Consider the following 24,673-nt stretch of genomic DNA (forward strand, 5'->3'; position numbering starts at 1 on the left):
TAGTTTTGTAATATGATTCAAAATCAGGAAATAGGTCTCCAGCTTTGTTCTTTTTCATTTGATTGTTTTAACTACTTAAGGTCTATTTTGGTTTCATACACATTTTAAGATTTTTTTTTCTTCATGAAAAATGTCGTTGGAATTTTGATATAGATTGCATTGAATTTATAGATTCCTTAGATAGTGTGGGCCTTTTGAAAACGTAAATCCCAGCAGCTTGGGAGACTGAGGCAGGAGGATTGCAAGTTCAAAGCCAGCCTCAGCAACTTAGCAAGGTCCTAAGCAACTTTGTGAGACCCTGTCTCAAAATGAAAAAGGGCTGGAGATGTGGCTTAATGGCTGGGGCCCCTGGGCTCAAGGCCTGGTACAAAAAAGAAAAAATTATTTCAATCTATGGACATGGGGTATCCTTCCATTTATTTGTATCTTTTTTCCATTTCTTTCATCAGTGCATAGATATTGCATTTTCTTTTTTGGTGAGAATATAAATATTGTATGGCCACCATGGAGAACAGTAAAGAGGTTCCTCAAAAAATTAAAGATAGAGTTGCTCTATAATCTAGCAATCTCACTTCTGGGTATATGTTCAAAGGAAATAAAATAATGATTTTGACAAAATATCTGTACTCCTATGTATATTGCAATGATATTCAAAATAGTGAAGATATGGAGACAGCATAGGTATGTGTTGATAGATGAAAAAAGAAAGCATTGTGTGTGTGTGTGTGTGTGTGTGTGTTTTCACACACCATGGAATTCTATTCAACCTAAAAGAAGGAAATCCTGTCATTTGCAATAACATGGATGAATCTGAAGAACATTGTGTTTAATGAAATAAGGAAGACAGAGAAACAAAAATACTGCATAATCTCACTTATGTGGAATAAAAAAAAAAGTCAAACACATAGTGACATAGTTATGGTTACCAGGGGCTACCACAGGAAAGGGGAGATACTAGTCAAAGGGTTCAAACTTTCATTTATAAGACAAATACATTCTGAAGACCTCATATGCAACATGGGCAACTATAGCTAATGATGATATATTGTATACTTAAATTTACTAAGAGCAGATGTCGAGTATTCACACCAACCTAATCCCCTCCCCCCAAAACTAACTATGTGAGGTGGTGAATGTTTCAATCAGCTTGATTGTGGTAATTCCACAATGTATACATATATCAGAATACTACCCTGTACACATTAAAAAACATGCAATTTTGTCAGCCATTCTTCAATAAAGCTGGGGGATGGGGAGGAAGTAGATAAAATCTTATGAAGTGGTTGTCTCTCCTGATTCATAAATTTTATATTTTTTTAAGCAAGCTTTCTTTTGCATTTGATTTCAAATCTTTGCACTGCTTCTTGCTTAACTGCAGTCCTTCAGAGTTGTAGGTGATAGCTGAGCCTTGTGAAGGCTGGGACAGGTAACATGAGATATGATTGGTAAGACTTAGGCTCTGAAGTTAGACGAGGTGCCGCAGTCTGGCTGGGCACAAATGCCGCAGTCTGGCTGGGCACACAATCACGAGCCACCACACAGCTTGTAGATTCAAACAGCAACTCTTTATTCCCGAACTCACACCAGCCGTCTGCAATCACGTTCTGGGGAAATCCACATTCTCTGCCCAAATCCACTCCCACTGGGCTTCTGTCTCCCAAAAAATACTCTGAACCCCTGAGAACTCAAGGGGAACTCAGGCAGCAGGATACGCCCTATTCCCAGCAGGAATAATCTTAAACCTGGAACGCCCTAAACTGGAATGCCCTAAACCCAATTATCCTAAACCTGGAACACCCTAATCCGCCCTGGTCCTTGAGCAAGGTCACCGCAACATGGGGTACGCTGGCAAGGAAATTGTCATACCTACTTGGCTAATGGCTCCCAGCAACGAGACGCTTTGAATTCCCCCTCCCCCACTGCAATGTGGTAATACATCTATGACTCAGTTTCCTCATCTATAAGGTTAGGATGCTGATAGATTGCTGTAAGATTCAGTGAGATGATATAGGCAATGTGCTTAGTGCCTGGGAAACTGCATTCTCATTTCAAGTAAACTGCATATTAAGATTGTCATCTACCTTCTCCCTTCTCACTACAGTTATGTGACTTCGTGTTCAGATGCACAGCAATATTAGGGAAGTCTTCAGGGTTTAATGTTTTCTGGGATGTATGAATAGTACAGTCAGGAGCCTGGTTTTGACAGTCGGCTACCCAGGTCTGAGAGATTCTTACGAATTGCCATATTCATTATCAACTCTGTCCTGTGCTAACAGTTTGTAACTGTCTTTTGCAGAGTTAAAGAGAAAAGGGGACACTATTGCACCTAGGAGAGCATCTTTCAAACATTTCTGACAGGAATTTACCATAGAAATATTTTATATTAGATAAAGTTCACATGTATTATCTACATATTCAAAACAAAGTTTCGCTATAGAATATCTGCTTCTACTATCTGTAATGCAATATTTTCTATTTCATTAAGTTGTCATTACATGTTATTATATTTCCTTACTTTCCAAAGAAAAGACCAGCAGTTTGAAAAATATTTATCTGATATCCACAGGCCTAAAGAAGAATAGAAATATGAATAAGAACAATGAAATGAGATAATCCTTGGTCTAAATATTTCCTCAGTAATTATTATTATCTTGCACACAAAAACAAAACAGAATAAATACTAGTTGTTAGGTGAATTTTTATAAGGCAGAAAATAACTTGCCTTTAAGCCCTTCTTATAGTTTTGAGTTAGTCTTATTTTTCCTCTTAAAATTTGTAGTCACTCCTGTTCCACTAAAATTGTGGACTAGATCATCAGTAGAGGGTAATATCCATTCCAGGCAGCCAGGAAACCCCTCTTCTACTCCTGGCTGTGTCATTGTTCCCTAGGTAACTGGTCTACTCTGAGTTTCAGCTCCTTGACCTGTATGAGGGAGTAACAGTATTTGTGTTTCCCCAGGTTTCTTTGAGGATCAAATGGTATAATAATTAAAATTGTTTTGTAAACTAAAGTCCCCTTTTAAAATGTGAAGACTATTGGGCTGTTAGGTTATGCATTTGTAACTTTTCTTTTTTAAAAAAAATTTCTCCTAGATATCTCAATTGAATACACTGATTACACTTTTGCTGGGAGAACTTCCACCTGGAGACAGGCAGAAGATCATGACGATTTGTACTATAGATGTGCATGCCAGAGATGTGGTAGCAAAACTTATTTCTCAGAAGGCAAGTTGTTTGTAGAAACTTTATTTTTCCTAAAAATGGTATTTATGCCAGAGTAGTTCCAAGAAAGTCATTGTTTTTTCAAAGTTTATATAGTTTAATTAGTCCTGAGAAGCTCTAGTTATTTTTGGTGTGTTGATTTGGGTTAGCTAATATATTATCCTGACGAGAGTAATCCCCAAAAAATATCCCAAAGGGTTTTTCCAATGCAGGAGCCTCCAATCATCCAAAAATCAATCCAAAAGAAAAGACCATGAAATGTCAGTGCATTTGTGTCCCTGTCTTCTGGCTTCTCTGTGCATAACCACATTGGCCCAAAAACCTGTGACTCTCACCTGTGTGACTTATGCAGCCAGTAGCAATAAGATGGTGTGTCATTTAAACCATCTGTGTGGCTTTGATCTACTTCCCCTTGAAGAAATTGATGTTGGTCATAATTCTGCCTTGCTTGGGTTATCCTGTGTCTTTTCCTGTCATAGCTAGATAATTCACTTATAAGAAGTTTTTCTAATCTATTCAGTGTTTTAGTGACATATTTTCCTTATCTCTTCAAAAAGGCCATATGTTCTTAGATGCTGTCAGTGTTTAATGTAAAAGGAGAATTTTTCTCACACTTTTCCCTTAAACTACATTTCTCCCTATGAATGCCAGAAATGCACTTGTCTATTGAACAACGTTGCCACAATCCCTCTCACCCACTTCCTTTAAACCCCTTTTCTGGGGGTGGTCATACTACAGTAAGACATTTCCTTTCCCAATTTAGATGCATGCAGGTATTATAAAATGCCTTCTGTTTATTTTCTACTTATTTCTACCCTTATTAAAATCAAAGTAAATGTAATTCTCTCTGAAAACTACAAGAAAATGCTTCTTTGTGTAAGCTATAAACACGCCTTGACTCAGCTTCAGTACCATTAGTGAGCAATGTTAATTTAATCCAAGATTGATCCTTGCAAAACACCATTTACCAAGTGTTCTCATTTTGAGAATGAACTGTTGATGACTACTCCTTGAACATGGCCTTGTACCTTTTGTACTGTTTTATCAGTCTGCTGATTCATTTGCAAGAGGATGAATTATGATTAAAGAGGCATACTTTGTTTTGTACTAAGGAGATCATTTGTCTAATTCTTGCCCATCTAAAATAAAATGCTGAACCCTGCATAGTCATCAATTAGTAGATAATAATTTTGGTAACTTCAAGAGATTTTCAAGAAACCCTAAGGTCCCATATACCTTGAAAGAGGATATATATATATATAATATGTGTGTGTGTGTGTGTGTGTGTGCGCGCGCGCGCGTGCATTTAAAGCTGGCAGAGAAATATATAGTATTGAGTAAAGACAAGAAAGAATAGCAATGAAAAAATAGTATTTGCTGTGATGAAATATGAAAAGTATCTATACTAAGAACAAACTGGTTTTAGAATGAACATGGCTGAAAGTATAGTTTATACTGAGACACAGAAATTATAGATTACATCTCATTTTGTATAGAATGTATATTTCTTCATTGGATTTTGGTGATATGAGTATGAAGTAATAACATTAATCCTCTGGAGCAATTCATAAAGGAGAAGAAGCATTGCTTGAACAAATTGATATTGTTTCACATAAAAGCCACTTTAAAATGAAAACATATTACATACATATTTCTTATTAAGTAGTCAACCATCTATATGAAGTTACAGTTTGCAGTAGCATACAAGGGCTTTCCTATTCATGAGATTTTAGAAATAAAGTGAGAGCCAATACATCTGATTACATTAACAAAACTGTGGTCTCAAAATTATCAGGAGTCCTGTGTGTAATGAGTATGCACTGATTCCAGGTCGTCAGTCCCCAGGCTTTTGCTTGGCTATCTCAGCTTCGTCACCAGTGGGAGGACACCCAGAAACACTGCATTGTTAATATCTGTGATGCCCAGTTCCAGTACTTCTATGAATACTTAGGAAATAATCCTCGACTGGTGATCACTCCTCTAACTGACAGGTAACAATTTCAAGTTTGAGTCAGATGAGAAAAATCAAGCCCAAAGTCTCCTAGCATGAGTGTTGATGTGTGACATTGCAAAGAAGGGAATGAGAGAAAATAATCAACAGTATGAAAGTAGCATGCGTGTTAACTGATGGTGTCAATAGTGAACATTGATTTTAGAGAAGAGTTAGAGAAGAGTGTGAATGGATGGGATGAAGAGGAGCAATAAACAAATAAGTTATTTTAGGTAATCATATGTTACAACAAAAAAGGATGATGTGTTTAAAAGTCTCTTGAAGGTAGAATCCACCATCGTTTGATACCCCTTACCTGAAATGCTTGGGGACCAGAAGAGTTTCAGATTAGGACTTTTTTGGATTTTGAAATATTGGCAGACTTTATGGTTGAATATCCTTACTCTGAAACTTTAAAGTATGAAGTGATTCAAATAGGGACTTTTTTGAATATTATGTCACCACTCAAAAAAGCTCATATTTTGGAGCCTTTGGGATACTCAGCATATACAGATTGAGAGAGCATTCAAGGTGAGACCTAGTGATAATGCAGAACCAGTTATGCACAAACCTGAGGTGCAGAGAAAAGGGGAATCGGGGCTCAGCACACATGAATAAAAGGGAAGAAGCATTTTTAAGTTTATCAATATGTGAAGATTGATGGCTTATTAAATTTTTAATTTCAAAAATTGCTGTGCACTTTATTTGAAAGTTAAAAGGAAGATGAGCACATACAAATATGTAACAACAAATCCCACTATTAATGTATAATTATAATGCACCAAAAATATGGAGAAAAGATGATGAATGTTCATTCTGATAGTGGATGTTTGCATTGTGTGTATCTTTTTATCATTTCATTCTCTGTATGAAATTGTTTACATTAACATCATGATGTCGTTTATGCATGTTCATCATGTCTTGTTTGATGCTGACCATCTCTTTGAGAGTTAGGCAGGTAGACAGTGTCTTTCCTATGTGGGCAGGTTCAGAGACAGACCAGTCAGCTTGTACCTGATAGACTAGTGCTGAAATACAGTGAATCAATTAGGAGGATGCAGGCTAAACTGCTCTTATAGAGAGACCACAAAATAAAATGGCCTAACTAACAGAAGCTAATGTCTCACATATCAGCCCAGAGCCAAGTGAGCCAGCAGCATAGACTGGCAGGTGGCCAACATACCATCCAAGAATTCCATATTTGTTTCAGCCAGTGAAAAGGGGGATGGAGAACCCAGGTCACACATCTTCAAGGAAATTAGCTTAGGAGTGCCATTTCTGGACATATTATGTTGGTTGGAGCTTGGTCACTTGGCCACTCTTGTTTGGAAGATGGGTAGAAAATCTAGATATAGGTAGCCATGTCCATCCCAAACGTATAACCTCTGGAAAAGCCTACAAGAAGATATATAGTCTCTTCTACAGATGATTCTCATCTAGAAGTCTTTCCACTCCACTCATTGTAAGATGCACTTGGATATAAGATGCAGTGGATGTAAAATTCAAAAACACCTTCCATTTTTATAAGTAACTTCTTCTATTTGCAGAGTAGTTTGAATTCCTCAAGGCATTTTCTTTTGGCTTTCTTCATGTTTTTACAATAAACTTCACTTTATGGAGGTGAAAACTGAGACGTACTAATGTCAAAAGGATTAAGATTAACATCTGATGATCTGCAAAGTAGACACAGTCACTCGTGTCCTGACCTCCATGTATGTGTCCACTAGATCCATCTCTGTATTATGACAAAAATAATTTATAAACCTGAAGAAACACCAAATAAAGAGCATTATCCATTTGAGATCTTTGCTATTTATTAATCTTTCCTTCAAAACAAGAATTAAATTCTGTCTTTGCATGATTTTCTTCAGTCTTGAATCTTCTCTTTCCTGCAATATTACAGTAATATAAATGCATATAGCAACACTTCCAAAATGAATTCCTAAAATTATGTTTTATTATATTAAATTATGTTACTGCATATTTGCCTTATACATTGAAATAATTATATTTGCATATTATGTATTTATAAATTTACATATCTAAGCTCTTAATATATTTATTAGGTAGTGATTTAATATGGTCAGTGTTTAATTCATACATAATCCAAGATTTCTATTTTTTTAAAATAAACAATAGCTTGAGATGTTGTCTGACATGTTAATAGTATCCTTACCCAGATAGATTAGAAATTCAATTACATTGCAAATTAACTGTTGTTTGTATTCAAATACACACCTCTTAGGAAATGAGACCAATAAACAAATAAGCCAATCCATTCTTCTCTAGTAGTTTTAACCAACATAAAAATAAATTTGATATAAGATGTTCTGACATTGTAGCATGAACAAAGGACAAATACATTAATACTATGTGTTACTACCACATTCCCAATCTTAGCTGCTTAAATGTTTTTTAAGAAAATCAATTGCCCCTAATGTTTTATAGACATCTCATATGAGACTGTAATATTTGTTTTCTATTGTGAATAGGTGTTATATTACTCTAACTCAGTCACTTCATTTAACCATGAGCGGGGCTCCATCTGGCCCAGCAGGTACAGGGAAAACGGAAACCACCAAAGATCTTGGACGTGCCCTTGGCATGATGGTTTATGTATTCAACTGTTCAGAGCAAATGGACTACAAAGTAAGTTATGAAACAATGTATAAAATTCTAACAACATGATTTCGGTTTGGAATGAGTCTTATCTGAGGTGCTTGGGACCAGAAGAGTGTGGATTCAGTTGTTTTCAGATTGAAATATTTGCTTATACACAATAAGGTATCTATCTTGGGGTTGGGTCCCAAGTCTAAACCCACTATTAATTTATATTTTATGTACATATACCTTTTACATAGACTGAAGGCAGTTTTGTATGATTGTTTTGATATTTTTGTGCATGAAATAAAGTTTCATGGCATAGAATTTTCTACTTGTTGCATCATGTTGGCACTAAAACATTTGGGAGTTTTGCAACATTTTGATTTGAAGATTGGGAAGACTCAACCTATAAATGCTTGAAATCCCCTTCAGCGCAACTCTGAATGCTTCATGTTGTCATTTAGTCCATAGGAAATGTCTACAAGGGGTTGGTGCAGACAGGAGCGTGGGGCTGCTTTGATGAGTTCAATCGCATTGCTGTGGAGGTCCTGTCCGTGGTGGCAGTGCAAGTGAAAATGATCCACGATGCCATCAGAAACAGGAAACAGAGGTGAGTGCCACACGGCTTTTTGCTCTCTCATTTCAAATAGAAAAAGTGACATGGAATAATGCAGGTAACTCCACCTCTCTGTTGTATGAAATAAGAAATAGTTAATTTTGAAGAATTATTTTTCATATTCTTCCATTTTATTACGGGTTTATTGTGTTGAATACAATAAAATCCTATCATGCTTCTTGAATCTCTAAAGAACGATTTCTATGATGCTAAATCTGGTTATCAGTTCTCTATCCTCTTTCTTGACTTTGCAGGAAGCATCTGACTCCCTACTGTGTGATTCACTTCTTCATGGGGTTTGCAGGACGCCACACCTCCCACTTTCCTCTGGCCTCCTGGCTGCATCTCACCTATAAGATGGGGAAAAGTTTAGCATCCACCTTGTAGATCACTGTGGTAATTCAGTGGACAGCACTGGGGCAAGTGTCTTCCACATAGTAGGCACCACAGTAAAGCTAGCTATTGTGTTTTATTGTTTTTATTTTCTGAGCTATTAATATTGAGTATCACAGGGCTCAGTCTTTGAACTTCTTTCCTGTTTCTGTATTTTCTCCTTTGGTGATTTCATCTAGCGCTTTGGCTTTCAGAAACTATCTCCATGTTGCCAGCTCCCTCCCAGCTGGCTACCCTCCTGTCCCTCATCCCTAGACTTATGAAAACTGCTGCTTGTTGGGGCACCTCAGGACTCAGTTTGATGTCTCAGAAGCCTCTCATGTTTAATTTGTCTGAAATCAAAATCTTGGACTTTCCACCATCATCTGTTTGGTTAGTTGCCCCATCCCAGTAGATGAAAACTCAAAGTTGTTTTAGTAACTTGGGGAAAAAACTATTCACATATATCCAAAGTGTAACCACTTCCTGTATATGATGCCATGATCCAGATGGCAAAACAGCTGGCAATTAGGGTGTGATGGCTTAGTATGAGAAATAGACTATAGCACACAGCACAATTCTGGTTCTCTTTATAAACTCCTGTTTTTGTTTTTATACAAATGCAACCTCATTTATTTGGCTGATCTATCCCTCGCATTTTTTAAGGGTGTTTTGTTCAGTTAGCTATCTTGTGCATGACGGCATCTTTATCTCCCCATTGATGAAGGATTATCTTGCCCATTAGAACTATGAACCTGTTCTAGAAGTATTCAGCTTATCAGTGGACACATCCAGATGATTCCATCTTCTAGAAAACTTCTGTTTTTTCCCTATGTGGGCCTGAAACACCAGTTTCCTATGTTTAGATGCCTGTTGTTTTACCTGCCCCTACCCTAATGCCACATTAGAGAAGTTCATCTCTTTTCTCCTTGATCCCCAGCCATATTTTATTAGTTCTTGCCTGACACCTAGGATATGAAGACTTCTTCATGTTTACCTTGATGAAAATCTTATTATGTGAAACCCAGATGCCATTTGAGGCCCTCCTTTGTTGTGGAAATTTATGTAACTGACCATGCAGTGATTTCTGAAGATTCCCAGCCATACTTCCTGGGAGTCTCCTGTGTCCACATTTTGGAATCATGTCCCTTGATCCTTAGGCTGGCCATCTGCAGTCTGGAGTCTCTTCCGTTGTTTGATGAGTTGATGAAATTCCCTTTGCCCTCAAGGAAGGATTTAAGAGATGGAAGCATGCCTGGACCACAAAGACTTGCAGTATCTTGTGGCCCACTTTGTAGAGGTTCACATCTTTGGCTGGTGGCTGTCCCTGCTATATAGGGGGTGAGATATGGCAATAGCTACTTGTCTCCCACTTTCTGAGCAGTCCTGTTTGCCTTCCCTTGCCTGCACCTAGAATATGAAGACTTCTCCATGTTTACCTTGACTATGCAGAAATCGACCTGCTTTTAATTATCCAGTAGATAACATACTGTGAGTTCTAAACACGGTGGGTTTTTCCTCCAGATCTTTTCCCTCCCTGTTCTGGGTTAAAGGTCCAGCTCCACAATACTTGAGCCCTCCCCCCTTTTCAGCCAGAGATCTTGTTCAGACAGCCTTGCATTTTGTCTCCCTGCTCCATCTGAAAGTTTTTTTTCGACTCGTCTCTCAATTTGGCTCTTATAGCCCTTTACCATTCCATTACCCTGGCCATCAACAGCCTAATGGGGCCCTCGCAAATTTTTTCTGAAAATCATTGATTCTCTATGCTTTCAGGTGATAATGATAGCAATGGTCATAGCTAACATCTGTTGAGCATTTACCATTTCCTAATCAGGGTGGTCTTAACCAGACACTTTCATAATCTCTCTTAACTTCTCACATAATGAAATACGGTGGGTCATATTATTATCGTCTTTTATTATTAGAGGAAGGAATTGGAGCATAGAGAGGATAATTAACATGCCTAAAGTGATACAGTTGCATTCTGAATATTCACAGTCTGGCTCTAGAGCTAGCTGTCATAACCATCATGCCGTTTTACCTCTCAGTAATATCAGTAGATGTTTATTGAATAAATAGGGAGAAAGGAAGAGAGCCATGAGCAAATAGACAAAGACTGAGCAGGGAGCCCCTTTCTCCTCTCTGCATGGAGAATTTCCATCTATGCCGTATCCCACTCACGGACTGCAGCCCACATTGAAGGCAAAAATGCTCTCCCCTTTGATTCAGTGTTAAAACAGTCCAGCCCTCGTTTGTGTATTCTAGGACACCATGGTATGCTAAGATAAAAAAGAGTACTTCTCATATTGGTAATTCCTCTGGGGGAAGGGAGGATATTTTTTAATAAACATGCTTCAAAACATATTCAAAATATGTATGCTTATGAATTTTAAAGAAATCACACAGAATACACAGCCTCCTAATGATAATTTGCATTTTGCAGTGTTTTGCATTTGTCAATGCACGTTCGTATTCAATGAGCACATTTAATTCCGTCGGCATTCTTTTTATGGTAGATTTGTATTTCTTGGAGAAGCTATCACACTGAAGCCATCAGTTGGAATATTTATTACTATGAACCCAGGATATGCTGGTCGAACAGAATTACCAGAAAATCTCAAAGCTCTTTTCAGGCAAGTGTTGTGCTTTGCAACTTAGCATCTGGTACACTCATGCCACCTAACGTTGTTGGCTTGCACTGTTAAGTGATTTGTTTTTACTTGAGAATTCCTGTGGAAAACTCAGTATTTCTTGGGGATCCCTTTGTAATAAAAATTTTCCTCATGGTAAATTAATGCTTGTAAACTAGGAAACCAGGATTCAAAATCAGTATTTCAAAGTTGTGTGGTAAGTTTAACTATTTTTTATGTTTTATTATAATTTTCACATATTATGAAATATTTGGGAAATATGGAAAAGAATAAAGAAAAAAATCTTAGAATCACCACCCAAAATAAAGGTTGTTGTAGGGTTTTTTTTCCAGTTTACATTGTATGGTACTAAGAAATTATAGTAAGCATGATTTTTATTTAGTTCTCTTCATTTAACATTTCTAAGACACGTGTTTTCTTTTTTTGGAGGTTCTTTGAAAGTATCATTTAATGTAGCTTTAAAAATGTCCCCCTCATGGCTTGTCTGTGGTTTTGAAACCATTCCTTATTGTCTGACATGTAGAGTTTTTTTTTCTTTTATATTTTTATGATTACAAAGTAGCCTATAAATATCTATGCACATAAAAATATTCTTATTTCTGATAATTATCCCAGAATAAATTGCTAAATGTAGAATTACTAGGTGAATGCCTATTGATGACTGCTTTCTAAAAACACTCTGCCAAGGAATATCTTTGCCAGCAGTCTATAAGGGAATCTATGCAACTACATCTGGTTCCATTATAATTCACTTATCTTTTTAAATCACCTTATTCAGGTATAATTTAATGCAATGATATGCTCCCATTTAAGCATGTAGTTGGTGAGCACTATGGCAGTCAAGATGCCAAAGGTACTTCACATACCCCCCTGAAGTTCTTATGCCTCTAAATTTACCCCCAACACAAACACATACTTCAGACCTGTTCTCTATGATCATAGATTAAATAGCTTTCTTTGATACAAACGAACCTAGACAATATGTACTCACTTATATCTGGCATCTTTCTTTGATTATTATGGTTTTGAGATTCACCCCATCATTGAGCTTTCCAGTACTTTGGTGCTTTTTATCACTGATTGGTATGCTCTTACATACCTATTATCCTATTACAATTTGTTATTCATTCAGTTGATAGACATGCATTTAGTTTGGGGCTATTATAAATAAAGCTGATAGGAATATTGTTGTAAATCTTTGCATGAATGCATGTTTTTATTTCTTTTGGGTAAATAGCTAAGAATGGAATTGCTGGCTTGTATGGCGAATGTGTGTTTTACTTTTTAAAATCTGCAATCTCATTGCAAAGGGGATTGTGCCATTTTGCAACCTCACCATTAATACCTGAGAATTTCAGTCAGGTATTATATCAGTCATATGATCAGTCTTTTTAGTTTTTTCCAATCCAATAGATATGTAGTGGTGTGTCACTGTGGGTTTACTTTGCATTTCCATGCATTCTAATGATGAACATTTTTTCATGGATTTACTGGCCACCCTCTTACCATCTTTTGTGAAGTACTATATTCTACATAAATTTCCTTCATTAGATAGACACTGATCATTGCAAAGTTTTTCTCTTATTTTTGTGTCTAGCCTTTTGTCTTAATGATTAAATTTAATAAATTTATCAGTTTGTTTTATATTATACTCAGGAAACTGCCTAACACATGCTTGCAAAATTTTTTAATTGTTTTCTTCTACAAGTGAAGAGTGTTTTGTAGTTTTCATGTTTTTTCCCCTTTATTCTGTTAATGTGCTGAATTAGATTAATTTTCCAATGCTAAAGTCCTTCAGTATTGCATTCCTGGGATAAACCCCTCTTGGTCAGGTGTTATTTTTTACATGGATTGTTGATTCAGTATGTTGCTGTTTTGTTAAGTTTTTTTTTTTTTTTTTTTAATCTGTGCTATGAGACTGGGGCTGGAGCTCAGTGGTAGAGAGCTTGCCTGGCATGTGTCAGGACCTGGGTTCAATCCCTAGTACTGAGAAGGAAAAAAAACAAAACAAAACTATGATAACAGAAATATTGGTCTGTAGTGTTCTTTCTTATAATCTTTGTCTGATTTTGGCATCACAATGATGCTAATATCATGAAATTAGCTGGCAAATGTTCTCTATTTTCTTAAGACTTTGTATAGGATTATTACTTATTTAGTCCATAATTTTTTGATAGAATTAATCAGTGAAGCCATCTGGACCTAGAGTTTTCTTCATGGGAATCTTTTTAATAATTGAATTTTTTAAAACATATGAAGCAATTGAGGGTTTAATTTTTTTCTTGAATGAGTTTTAATAATCTATATCTTGTAAGGAATTTTTTGTCTAGATTATCAAATGTGTTGGAATACATTTGTTCAAGTTACTCTTTCACTATTTATAGTGATGTCCTAAATTCCATGTCTGATGTGTGTAATTTGTCTTCTTTCTCTTTTTCCCTAAGGATAAGATAGAAGCATACCAGTTATATTTTTCTGGAGTTCTTAGGGTTAACAATATGTGTCTTTTATTTAGTGTGCCTTCAAAATAATATACCACTTTACATAATGTTGTAAGAACCTCTGTAGTATTTAGTGTGATTTTTTTTCAGTTTTTTTAAATTTAAAATTTGCCTTCACACTCATCTAGATATTTAACCATATTTCATTTGAATTTTCTATTTTTTTTATTTGCATAGTTTTCTCTATTTAATTTCAAAAAGAGTCCAGGAAAATTTGTGCTTACTAAAATACTCAGTCACATGTATGTGTGATGAATTTCCTAATCTTTTCATGTTTTTCAATGTAATTTATCTAATGAGAACTTATTTTGGTAGGTAATATGAAGTGAGTATTTAAGTAATCCTTCTCCCTAATAGTTAATCAAATATTCTAACATCCTATATTGAACGTTTTTCTTTTCTCATAATAACAGCTTTCTCTTACATAGTAATTTTATAATATAATACTTTATATTCTCTCAAAAAAAATTCTAGATAAACTCTCCTATAAATGAAATGTAATAATTACAGAACACCTAAAAAAAATAATAAAACAGGTATGCCTCTATCTTATGCTTAGGGAAAGTTATTTATTTATTTATTTTCATATGGTGCTAAGGATGGAACCCAGTGCCTCATGCATGTGAGCCACATTCTCTGCCACTGAGCCACAACCCTAGCCCCTTAGGGAAAGTTTTGTGTGAAAATTTTTCAACTTTTCAGGTTTTTAAAATATTTATGACCCAATTTATCTCATGCGTTTGTTTATCTGAGTCTCAAAATTTGAAACTGTTTAATGATGTGTTCATAAATCTTGTTTAAGGAATTAGATATGGCAGCATTTGTTAGTTTCAGTAAAATCTAAAGATTCTGCGTGGAGAAAGCATTGTTTATGAGTAGAGATTGTATGTTTGGGTCCTAGGAATCTCCTGATTCCACCACTTACCAACACGTGGCCTCAGGCCAGCACATGTACTTTGGGAGATGTCAGTCTGTACTTCTGTAAATGCATGTAAGAGGAGTAGCTGCCTGATAGTATTGTGAGAATTAAGTGGAAGGATAAATTTAATACCCTAATATGGCATGGAGTAAGTGCTCAGTAAATGTTATCTGTGGGTAGGGATGTAGCTCAGTGGTAGAGTGCATGGTTAGCATGCCTGGGATCATGGGTTCAATAACCAACACCATAAAAGTCAATCAATATCTATATTAATTTGAGCTTAAAATATGTAAATATTGCTGGTGTTTTCTCTCCCCTGTTTACTTTTTAATCTTTATTTCCTCTATCATATGATGAATAGTAATAATGTGAGGAAAAGTAGGGGATCAGCTTAGATATATGAAATGTTCCATAACCTAAGAAATAAATCCTGGGGAATGTCTAGGATGATGTGATGTGCGTAAGGTAGACTGTAATTATATTTACCAAAACAGGTAGATAAATACTGCGATGTAGTTTTTTTGTTTGTTTATAAGCAAGATTTATTTCTAACTAGATCCTAGCTTGATATTCTACAACATTTCCAAAAAAGTAATTAATAATCTGCCAAATAGAAAAGACAAGAATGTTGTTTTTTTAAAAAAAGTCCACAAATTCTTCCTTGAGTTTGTGATTTTTAATTGTGATGTAGTTTTAAAACTCTAAAATAATGGGCTCGTTTGTTCTTGCTCCTTCTTTGTGCCTAGAGTTAATTGAATGGCATGTTTTTTTACATGTTGCTATTACTGGCAACTATCTTTAGGAAAGACTTTTTGGAAGACACCTCCAAAGCCAGGTGAATTTAAAGCTATGTTTTTCTAGACTTTCATTTCAAAAGTTTCTCCAGGCTGGCCCCAGGCAGTGTTGTGCTAAAGATGGTTTATATAAGTTTTTGAGAGCTGATGGTTAAGTGTTCACAAATTGTATGAGCCGCTGGTTTAGCTGCTGACAAAAGATAAATTTTATCAACTCTATTTTTATTTATTTATTTTTTTTGGTACCAGGGATTGAACTTGGGACACTCAACCTCTGAGCCATTTAGAGTCAGGGTCTTACTGAGTTGCTTAGTGCCTCACTTTTGCTGAGGCTGGCTTTGAACTTGCTACCCTCCTGTCTCAGCCTCCTGAGCTGCTGGGATTACAGGTGTGTGCCAACATGCCCAACAATATCAACTCTTGATTAAATAAATTATATCACACCAAAGGTCACAAATACTCAACTCGACTTCATGATTATTTTACTAATGGTTATGCTCTGAAGGTTAGTTGTGGTGTCTGTATAGTGCTGATCTACAGCACATCTCTCAGCATGGTGTTTAGGGATGGAAGGCTAGATTGAAAGCAGCCATGGCGAAGGGATTTATCCATGGAAATTAGCTAGCACTGTTTTGGGGATGGATGATCATTCCCTCTTTGCCAGTACACCGCTAGCCACTGGTAAAGCTGGCCTCTCATAGATCATCCACTGTTGTTCTTTTTTGCAGTGACAAACACCAGGCTGGTAAACCTACTGGAAGAACTTGAGCAGCTCTGTGGTAGGGTGCCTCCTTAGCACGCTGAATACCCTGTGTGTCATCCCCAGCACCAAATAAAACAGATAAAAAACAAAACCAAAACAAAACAAAAAGGAGTTTACAGACTATATATATTGATTTTTTTTTAAGACTTCTTCATCCAGACTTTTCCATTTCTGACTTTACATCTTTTCCTAGGTAACCAGTCACTAGTGGATGTTTTTTAGTTGAATGGAAGGGTCTTGTAGCTGTGATTGACAGAGGTAATTGTGATCTGCTTAGGACTGGTGAGAATGTTGGTACAGATTAATCACTTGATTTAAGCAACTTGGACTCATGACCTTATCACATTTTAAAACTAAATTTCATGTTTATATTTTAGACCCTGTGCCATGGTGGCCCCTGACATCGAGCTGATCTGTGAAATCATGTTAGTTGCTGAAGGTTTTGTGGACGCACGCTCATTAGCCCGAAAGTTCATTTCATTGTACACGCTCTGCAAGGAGCTCCTGTCCAAGCAGGTGAAGGGTCTTTTGTTACTTTTCCTTGGTTTTTACATCCCATTAAAACAGCTTTGGAAATATGGATGTTGGGTAATTTAACATTCAAACTACACTTAGGAATTTCTGTATGTTACATAGAATTTTGAAAATCATATTTTACAAAATTTAATTTTTTTCTGAAAAAATTTTAAGGTGTTTTAGTGTTCTAATGCCTTATTTGTATTTAATAGTTTTTAAATCAATAGGCCATTTGTTTTTCTTCAGGTATTATCAATGCTGTAATTATAAAGGTAAATTTATGTTGCTTCTCTTTCTTGCTAAGAATATCACTTATTAGTGGGAGAAGGGGGAGTGTCCTAAGAGTGAGGTGATATTGATTTTCTGAAGAAATGTTAAAGGTTTTCTTCTTTGTTGGTAATCCTTTATTGAAGTTGTGTGTGTGTGTGTGTGTTTAACTTTGTTGTACAATTCCTTCCTCTCTGAAATGGGTCAGACTCACACCTTCTCTACTCTCTAGTCATGAGCTTCTTGCAGGTTCATTAAAGTTGCTGATGTGCCACAAAATTTATACATGTCAGCATCAACATTTTAAAATTTGGCCTTGTGAACACCTTTGACTTTTGGCCTTCCATGACCTTTTGTTAATTCCTGGTGACATCAATTTGTAACTGTTATAGAATGAAAATATTAAAATACCAATTGCAATTAGAGTTACCTGTACTCTCCAAAGTATTTGTTTTAACTTGCCCACTGTCAGAGTGAGATATGGAACCTGAGGAATAAAGTTACGTCATTCTCTTAGTAACTGTGAATTTATATTTTTCCAGGAAACCCATAAAATTTAATAACAGAAAAATATTTACAACATCATTAAATACAAAAACAGCATACCAAACTCAAAGCGATCTCAAATTTACATGTGTCTTTTATTTTATGTTGTATTGTGTATTTTCTCCACACGAGAAATGGCTGGAAAATGCATTGTGATTTTTAATCATTGTCTCTGGGTAGTAAGATTATTGGTATTTTCATTTTCTTGTAATCTTTTTCTAGCAATAAGCCCGTTAAAAATTTCATAATAGGAAAATTCAGAAGAAAAAATGTAACCAAACCCAACAAACATGAAATTGAAACCATGTTCATTCTCAGAAGTCATATGTAAACATTTAGTGAGCATTTATTGCATCCAGGTAATGGGCTTATTACTGCTGCTGATGGAGTAGTATGCAAAACAAGTGAAACCATCACCCGTATTTTTTGTTTCAAAGAACTTAGGAGATTTAGTTACATGAAAAAGAGGAAATAGAGAATGAAAGATTATCAGTTTTCACTGGAAAGAGGAACCAATATTTATTGAACAAAATGCCATTACTACCTTTCAAAATGTTCACAAGACTTGAGTGTGGGTCGAGTTAAGCTTGTTTTACAGATGAGGAAACTAAGTCAAGTCACCTGTCCAAGGTCCATGGCAAACAAGTGGGGGCATTGTTTGAATTTCATTCCTTTAAAGTCTGTCTAGAATTTAAGAGGAAGGTGTTGGGAGTAAAGATAAAACACAGAAGTTAGGAGAAATGTTGTAAATGAGATGAGAGAAAAGAAGTCTGGCCAGGACAGAAGAGCTGAGTGAGACCCATAGCTCACAGGCGCCATTCCAAGCTGCAGGGATGGACTTGGGAGAAGAATCAGTGGACATTTTTGAACCAAAGGAAGAATATAATGGAGACGGCAAAGATGATTTTGGCAGTTCTTTACAATGTTTAAATGTTTAGGAGGGTCTCCAAGTCCTCTTAAATTTATGTCCAGAATTTCTTTTACAGTCTCCCTTTAATATTGTTCCTATAAGGACTTAGCCCTCTCTCTGACCTTCTTACTCTCCAAACTCTGGTTCTTCCCCTCTTCTTCCTTCCTCAAAACCCATTCTATTTCTGTATCAGTGACTTTAAAATTACTTTTACCATGAACCACAGTGGGGGTGGGGGGGGGGGAGAGACCTTTTTCTGTTGACTCAGGATACACGCCCATGCATAGGCACACACAGGAACAAGAGGACTGAGAATTTTCATCAAACATTCCTTGCCCTTCTTACTTGCATTGCACTCTGTGTCTTTTCTTTCCACTGTGCTCTGTTTTATTACTAACAAAAAACAGTGGTCAAGACCGGCTAAATTGATTTTGTTATCTGCTAATGGATTAAATGGCATATTTATGCATGTACGTATTGTTCCACAGCCCACAAAGCATTTATACGCATGTTAACTCATTTTACTCCTACAGCCTCTTGTGAAGTAGATGGACGTGTTTCTGCCTCTTTGCAGATATTGATTTTGAGGTTCAGAAGGCAAGGCCTAGCTGAGAAACGTTTGAGAGAGGGGTTTTACTATGTGGATTAGAGTTGGGCAAGGAAGAGAAGGTCAGTCCCATGAAATCAACTACATTTGAACCAAGTTTATTTAGTGCATCTTTACTGAGCACCTCCCCTGTGCCAGGAACTATGCTGGAACCTATAGAAAAAAAAGTGAATAAGATACATCTCTGTCTTCTAGGAACTCAGAGCCTGTGGAAGGGGCCTTCATCAGGGACAACCAGAGGAACTGGTTTATCATTGAATTTTAATAATATAGCTAAATAATATGAATATAATATATAATATTATATTTAGTGCCAGTCTCAGCACAGCGGTGTCTAAGTGATAAAGGGATAAGCAGGACAATTAGACATAGAGGCCAGGGAAGGGTAGAACAGCAGGGTCCTCACTGCACAGCTGGAGAGATGTGCTTGTGGTTGGAAGGAATGTAGGGAAGAATCAAGCTCCCACATTGGCAGGTTTATTGAAAGAGAAGAGTATAGGAGGTGGATGGAGCTGGGGGCAAAAAGTGCAGATAAGTGCTGTGGAAAGATTTGCTGACAGAGGCAGGAAAATGGGAAAGAAGCTGGACACTCACCACTGAAACACGATTTCCACAGTTTCAGAAAGGCAAAAAAAAAAAAAAAAGACATTTTGATTCATTAAAGCATGCACTTACCTGAACTCTCTTAACTTTCAGCTTTTATTTCTAGAATAAGAATCTTTTCTTTTTATTTTTAGTTGTAGATGGACACAATACCTTTATTCATTTATCTTTATGTGGTGCTAAGGATCGAACCCAGGGCCTCACACATGCTAGGCAAATGCTCCACCACTGAGCCACAACCCTAGCCCATGGAATGAGAATCTTATTCCCTCTCTCAACTCTTGACCACATATACCTCTGCTTTAATTTTAGGATCATTATGATTGGGGACTTCGTGCTATTAAATCTGTCTTGGTTGTAGCTGGCTCCCTGAAACGAGGAGATAAAAATAGACCTGAAGATCAGGTACAGCAAGTACTAATATGATTTTCTTGAGTGAGTAACTGAATGTCTTCATAGAAATGAAAGTCTGTACCTGGGTGGTGAGGCAGGCATAGCCGACTTTAAAATTTAAAAAACTTTTTTTAAAAAACCTAACATCTATTCTTAATGCAGTGTATTTTAAGGACTGGCATTTCTTATAAGAGGTCACAAGTGTTCTTGAATGTGGAGATACGATTCTAGGAAAGAAAATGTGATTTTATAAGTACTTTTGAAATATCAGCCACAAAAAGTATTTTGACAGTTATAATCAAGTGATTCAGTAATCTCTGTTTGATTTCCTTTGAGGAAACTAAGGAAACCTGATTAATTGAGTTGGGATATTAATTCTGAAAAGTCAGTGAAGTTACAACCTAATGGGAGAAATTGCATCCATTGCATGGGATGTTAAATGGGTAGGAAGCAGGAACGACGGTTGCCTAGCTCCAATGCAGGGGGGTTGTTCAAAGCCACACTGAAAATGTTCTTTCCATGAAGTACTGAGTGTAGTGGGTGTCCATGTCTGTGTGTCCATGAAGCATGGCTTTAGAAGTAGACAAAATCTAGATCCAATCTGTGAGTTTCTTTTTATATTAAGGTGTATTATATGCCTTTTTATTTGCTAGTATTTCTCTTGGTCACAGTTTAGGTTTAGTCCACATTTTCTTTGTTCTTTTTGTTCTCCTGCTATGTGGTTATTGTTGATAGAATGCTCATCACAAAGATATCCTGATGTTTGAGTGACTGCTTTTAAAATCTAAAACCTTTTTCGGTTTTCAGCCAATAGAGAACTAAACGCTAAACTAAAAATGTTTGAGATTATCATTCTGATATCTCAGAGTACTTGGAACAAATTAATCTGACAGGTTTAATTTACAGTCTGGAATTTGGGGATGAAGGAGGGCAGGCGCTTTGCTTGCTGAAGGCAGAACAGAGTATTGGCAGGGAAGGAACAGGGCTCGTTGCTGGATTGTCCTGAAGCTTATGCCTACTATCAGTTGAACCTTCTCATATTCTGTTATGTTGACTTAAAAGCACTTTACCTTCTCATAGATAGGATGCCCTCTATATAGAACAGTATCAACACCTCATGTTTCAGATGCCAGGGTTTTAAGGAGCATCTTAACTTATTAGGTGTTTGTTAGACATTGTAAGTGGGCAGTGGCAGGTGATGGAACTCGGGGGGACTCTACCCCTGAGCTACATCTCCAGCCCATTTTTGTTTTTTACTTTGAGATAGGGTATAACTAAGTTGCTGAGCCTAGCCTCCGATTTGCAATCCTCCTGCATCAGCCTCCTGAGTTGCTGGGATTACAGGCATGCCCAGCTGTATTGGCTCTTTTAAAATTTAATTTTAATTGGTAAATAAAAGCATAAAAATTTTGCCTATTAGTGGGGTGACCTTTGATGTTTCAATACATGTATGCATTGTGTAATGTTTAAATCAGGTTGAACATATCTATGTCCTCAAATAGTTACTGTTTCTTCATGGTAAACCCTTTCTGCTGCCTGTTGAATTGTACTACATTGGCTTTCTGTTTTCCTACCTAGGTACTTATGCGAGCACTGAGGGACTTCAATATGCCTAAAGTAGTGACTGATGATGTCCCGGTGTTTCTGGGCCTGATCGGGGACCTTTTTCCAGCCCTGGAGGTGCCCCGGAGAAGAAAGCCACACTTTGAGCAGATGGTCAGGCAGTCCACCCTGGAGCTTTGCCTGCAGCCAGAGGAGAGCTTCATCCTCAAAGTAAAAGAAGCATTTTGCTCTTTGTGGGAGTCGTCAGGATTCACAGTGCAAATCACTGCTTCAGTGATGCTTATCCAGAACATTAACTTATATTACCCTGGCCTCAATATGGTCTTAATAAATATTCCCAAGCATTTTAATATGACAATCTTAACTAAAGTAAATCTAAGTAAATATTTTAGTAGTTCCATTCAGAAAGAAGGTATAAACGCAGAGATGATGAAGTTGTGGTTCAAAATGTATGTAAGCATACTTTCCATTTATAAAACATCTTAGTGACATGCACCAAAAATTTATTTTATTCCCTCTCTCCTCCATTTTAGGGAACATTGGCAGTAAAATCATTGGTGCTTGCTTTTAATGGGGGAGGAATGTCAACAAGCACAAAAATAACCTAGGAAGTTATATCTGGCTTACCAAAGTCTTGTGTGTGGGCATGATCAACTTGGGCTTAGTGATTACCTGGACATTATCATACATATATAATATGTATAATAAACATGATATCCATTTTAGATATTTTATGGGATATAAATCATTACTCAGTATGCAATGATTGGCTGTAGACTGTTTTTATTCAAAGCTTTATGAAGAGTAGTACCATGTAATCAATTAAGAAATGGTTTAATTTATTTACTCCTATATTCTCCATGGGAGATCCAGAAGAAATGATACTTTGGACTTCTGATATATTTTAATTTTCTTTGAACATGATGTCATCAGTGGAGGCCGGCTTGTGTTGTAAGGGGAAAAAAAATTGGGCAAAAACAGGGTAGATTGTCTTTTTGTCACCGACTCATGAAAGGAAACCAGTGACCGTCTGTTTGGCCTGCAGGTAATCCAGCTTGAGGAACTGTTGACCTTGCGGCATTCTGTCTTTGTGGTTGGAAACGCAGGCACAGGAAAGAGTAAGGTACAGTAAATGGCCCGAGAACTTGCAGCCTGAGAAGACACTTTCAAAAAAAAAAAATTTTGTTGCTGTTCATTCGATTGAAACCATCTTCCCTTATATCAGGAAAGGGGATAAATAGAGTATTTCATTCACCTAGGAAAAGCAGTCTGAGATGGAAGGTGGGACTTTCCAGGTGAGAGGACTGCTACCCTCCACGCACCTTTAATTATGCACTCACACCTAGATTCTTTTATCAAAGGAACACATACTTTTTTTTTATTCCTATCATGTGCTGGGCTAGGTATACTACATGTTATTTTCTCTACATGGTGTTGATATGCTATAGGCATTGTTAGCCTCCATTTTTAGTTCACTGCTTGATTTTGTTTGGCCTTTCTGACAATCCTGGCAGCATACTTATTTTCTTGGTTGGCAGACAGTATGGGCAGAACCACATGCATTTTAATTCAGGATGCCTGGGTATAAACATATTTGGTAGCCAACAACTAAAAATAATCAGAATGGGCATTGGAGTTTTAGAGCATGGGTGTATATAGAACTTGCAAGTCCTTCAACCTGAATGCAAAGTGGAACAATTGCAAAGGGAGGCTCTGTATGGAGATTTTTCTAGTGATAAATGTAATAATTCAAATATCAAAGTAGATAACTGATAGGCCTATCATTATTTTGTTAGAGTAAGTTTCAGATGTAGGCCATGGTTCATGGAAGGATAAAATTAAATTCTATAATTTCCAGTAGATTAATGGTTTCTAAAAATATAAGCTTACTATTCCTAAGGCATTTAATTTCTTTCATCTAGTCTTTACCTATTCAGTTCAACATGTACTTAAGCTGATAAAACCAGATCACTGAAGTTTGGGGCCATGCTATTTAGTAACTTACCATTCTAAGGTCCTGGGCAATTGTTTATCAGTCTTTCTAAACCCCTAGGAGTAGGTCATGATGGTAAGTATTTAAAAAAAAGCTATGGATTTTTGGAGAAAGCAAAAGGGATAGCTGGGGCAAATGTTTGGGTTAAGGTGACCTTTAATTAAGCAGACACATTCTAAGCATCTATTCTATAAGTTTATATCCTTAAGCTTCTTTTTCTCATTGTCTAGTGCAGGATTTTTCATCATTAGCCCTAGTAACATCCTAGACTGGATAAGTCTTCATTGTAGGAGGCTGTACAGGGCACTGTGAGGTGTTTAGCTGCATCTTGGCCCTCTAATCACTAAAAGCCCAGTAGCTTAATTCATCTTCCCCCAAGTCAAGACAACTTCCTCTAAAGGATCACTGCTCTGGGTCACTGAGTCATTCAAGTATGTCCAGACCAGCATCATGGGCATCACCTGGGCCCTTGCTGGACATGCAAATTACCACCTTATATATACCTATCCAATTAGAAACTCTGGGCCCAACAATCTGTTTTAATATCCTCTGGGAAGTCATGGTATGGGCTAAATTTGAGGAATAACTGATCTAAATAATTCTGGCAGGATGATTTTATAAACATGAACATGAATACTTACTTACATAGAGTCCTTCATTTTGCACCATGGGTAATAATCTCAAATGATAGTGACTTTCTCTAGTCTAAATGATAAAGAATCAGGTGAACTGACTGTCTCCCTACAGGTTTGTGGGATTAAACTTGTCAAGATGGAAATGCACCATGTGTCCATTTTTCCACCATTCTCAATCTTTGTACACAGGATATCTGGTAACATATAG

The 24,673-nt window shown here is 36.7% G+C and overlaps 1 protein-coding gene across 8 annotated transcripts in view; it reads left to right on the plus strand.

The window, feature by feature from the left end:
* Positions 1-24,673, plus strand: part of Dnah11 (dynein axonemal heavy chain 11) — a 305,840-nt gene that overhangs the window by 110,300 nt on the left and 170,867 nt on the right. For all 8 annotated transcript variants that reach the window (XR_007346137.1, XM_048799700.1, XM_048799695.1 and 5 more), the window contains 9 exons: positions 3,094-3,225; positions 5,053-5,213; positions 7,705-7,861; positions 8,281-8,426; positions 11,321-11,437; positions 16,810-16,948; positions 20,194-20,286; positions 21,853-22,047; positions 22,883-22,960. Coding sequence is in view for 7 of the 8 variants with exons in the window: in XM_048799700.1 (XP_048655657.1) it covers positions 3,094-3,225; positions 5,053-5,213; positions 7,705-7,861; positions 8,281-8,426; positions 11,321-11,437; positions 16,810-16,948; positions 20,194-20,286; positions 21,853-22,047; positions 22,883-22,960 (1,218 nt within the window). In the remaining variant the exon portion in view is untranslated. The remainder of the gene's footprint in view (positions 1-3,093; positions 3,226-5,052; positions 5,214-7,704; positions 7,862-8,280; positions 8,427-11,320; positions 11,438-16,809; positions 16,949-20,193; positions 20,287-21,852; positions 22,048-22,882; positions 22,961-24,673) is intronic.

The sequence above is a fragment of the Marmota marmota genome, unplaced genomic scaffold (genome assembly GCF_001458135.2).
Source record: "Marmota marmota marmota unplaced genomic scaffold, marMar, whole genome shotgun sequence".
Lineage (NCBI taxonomy): Eukaryota > Metazoa > Chordata > Mammalia > Rodentia > Sciuridae > Marmota > Marmota marmota.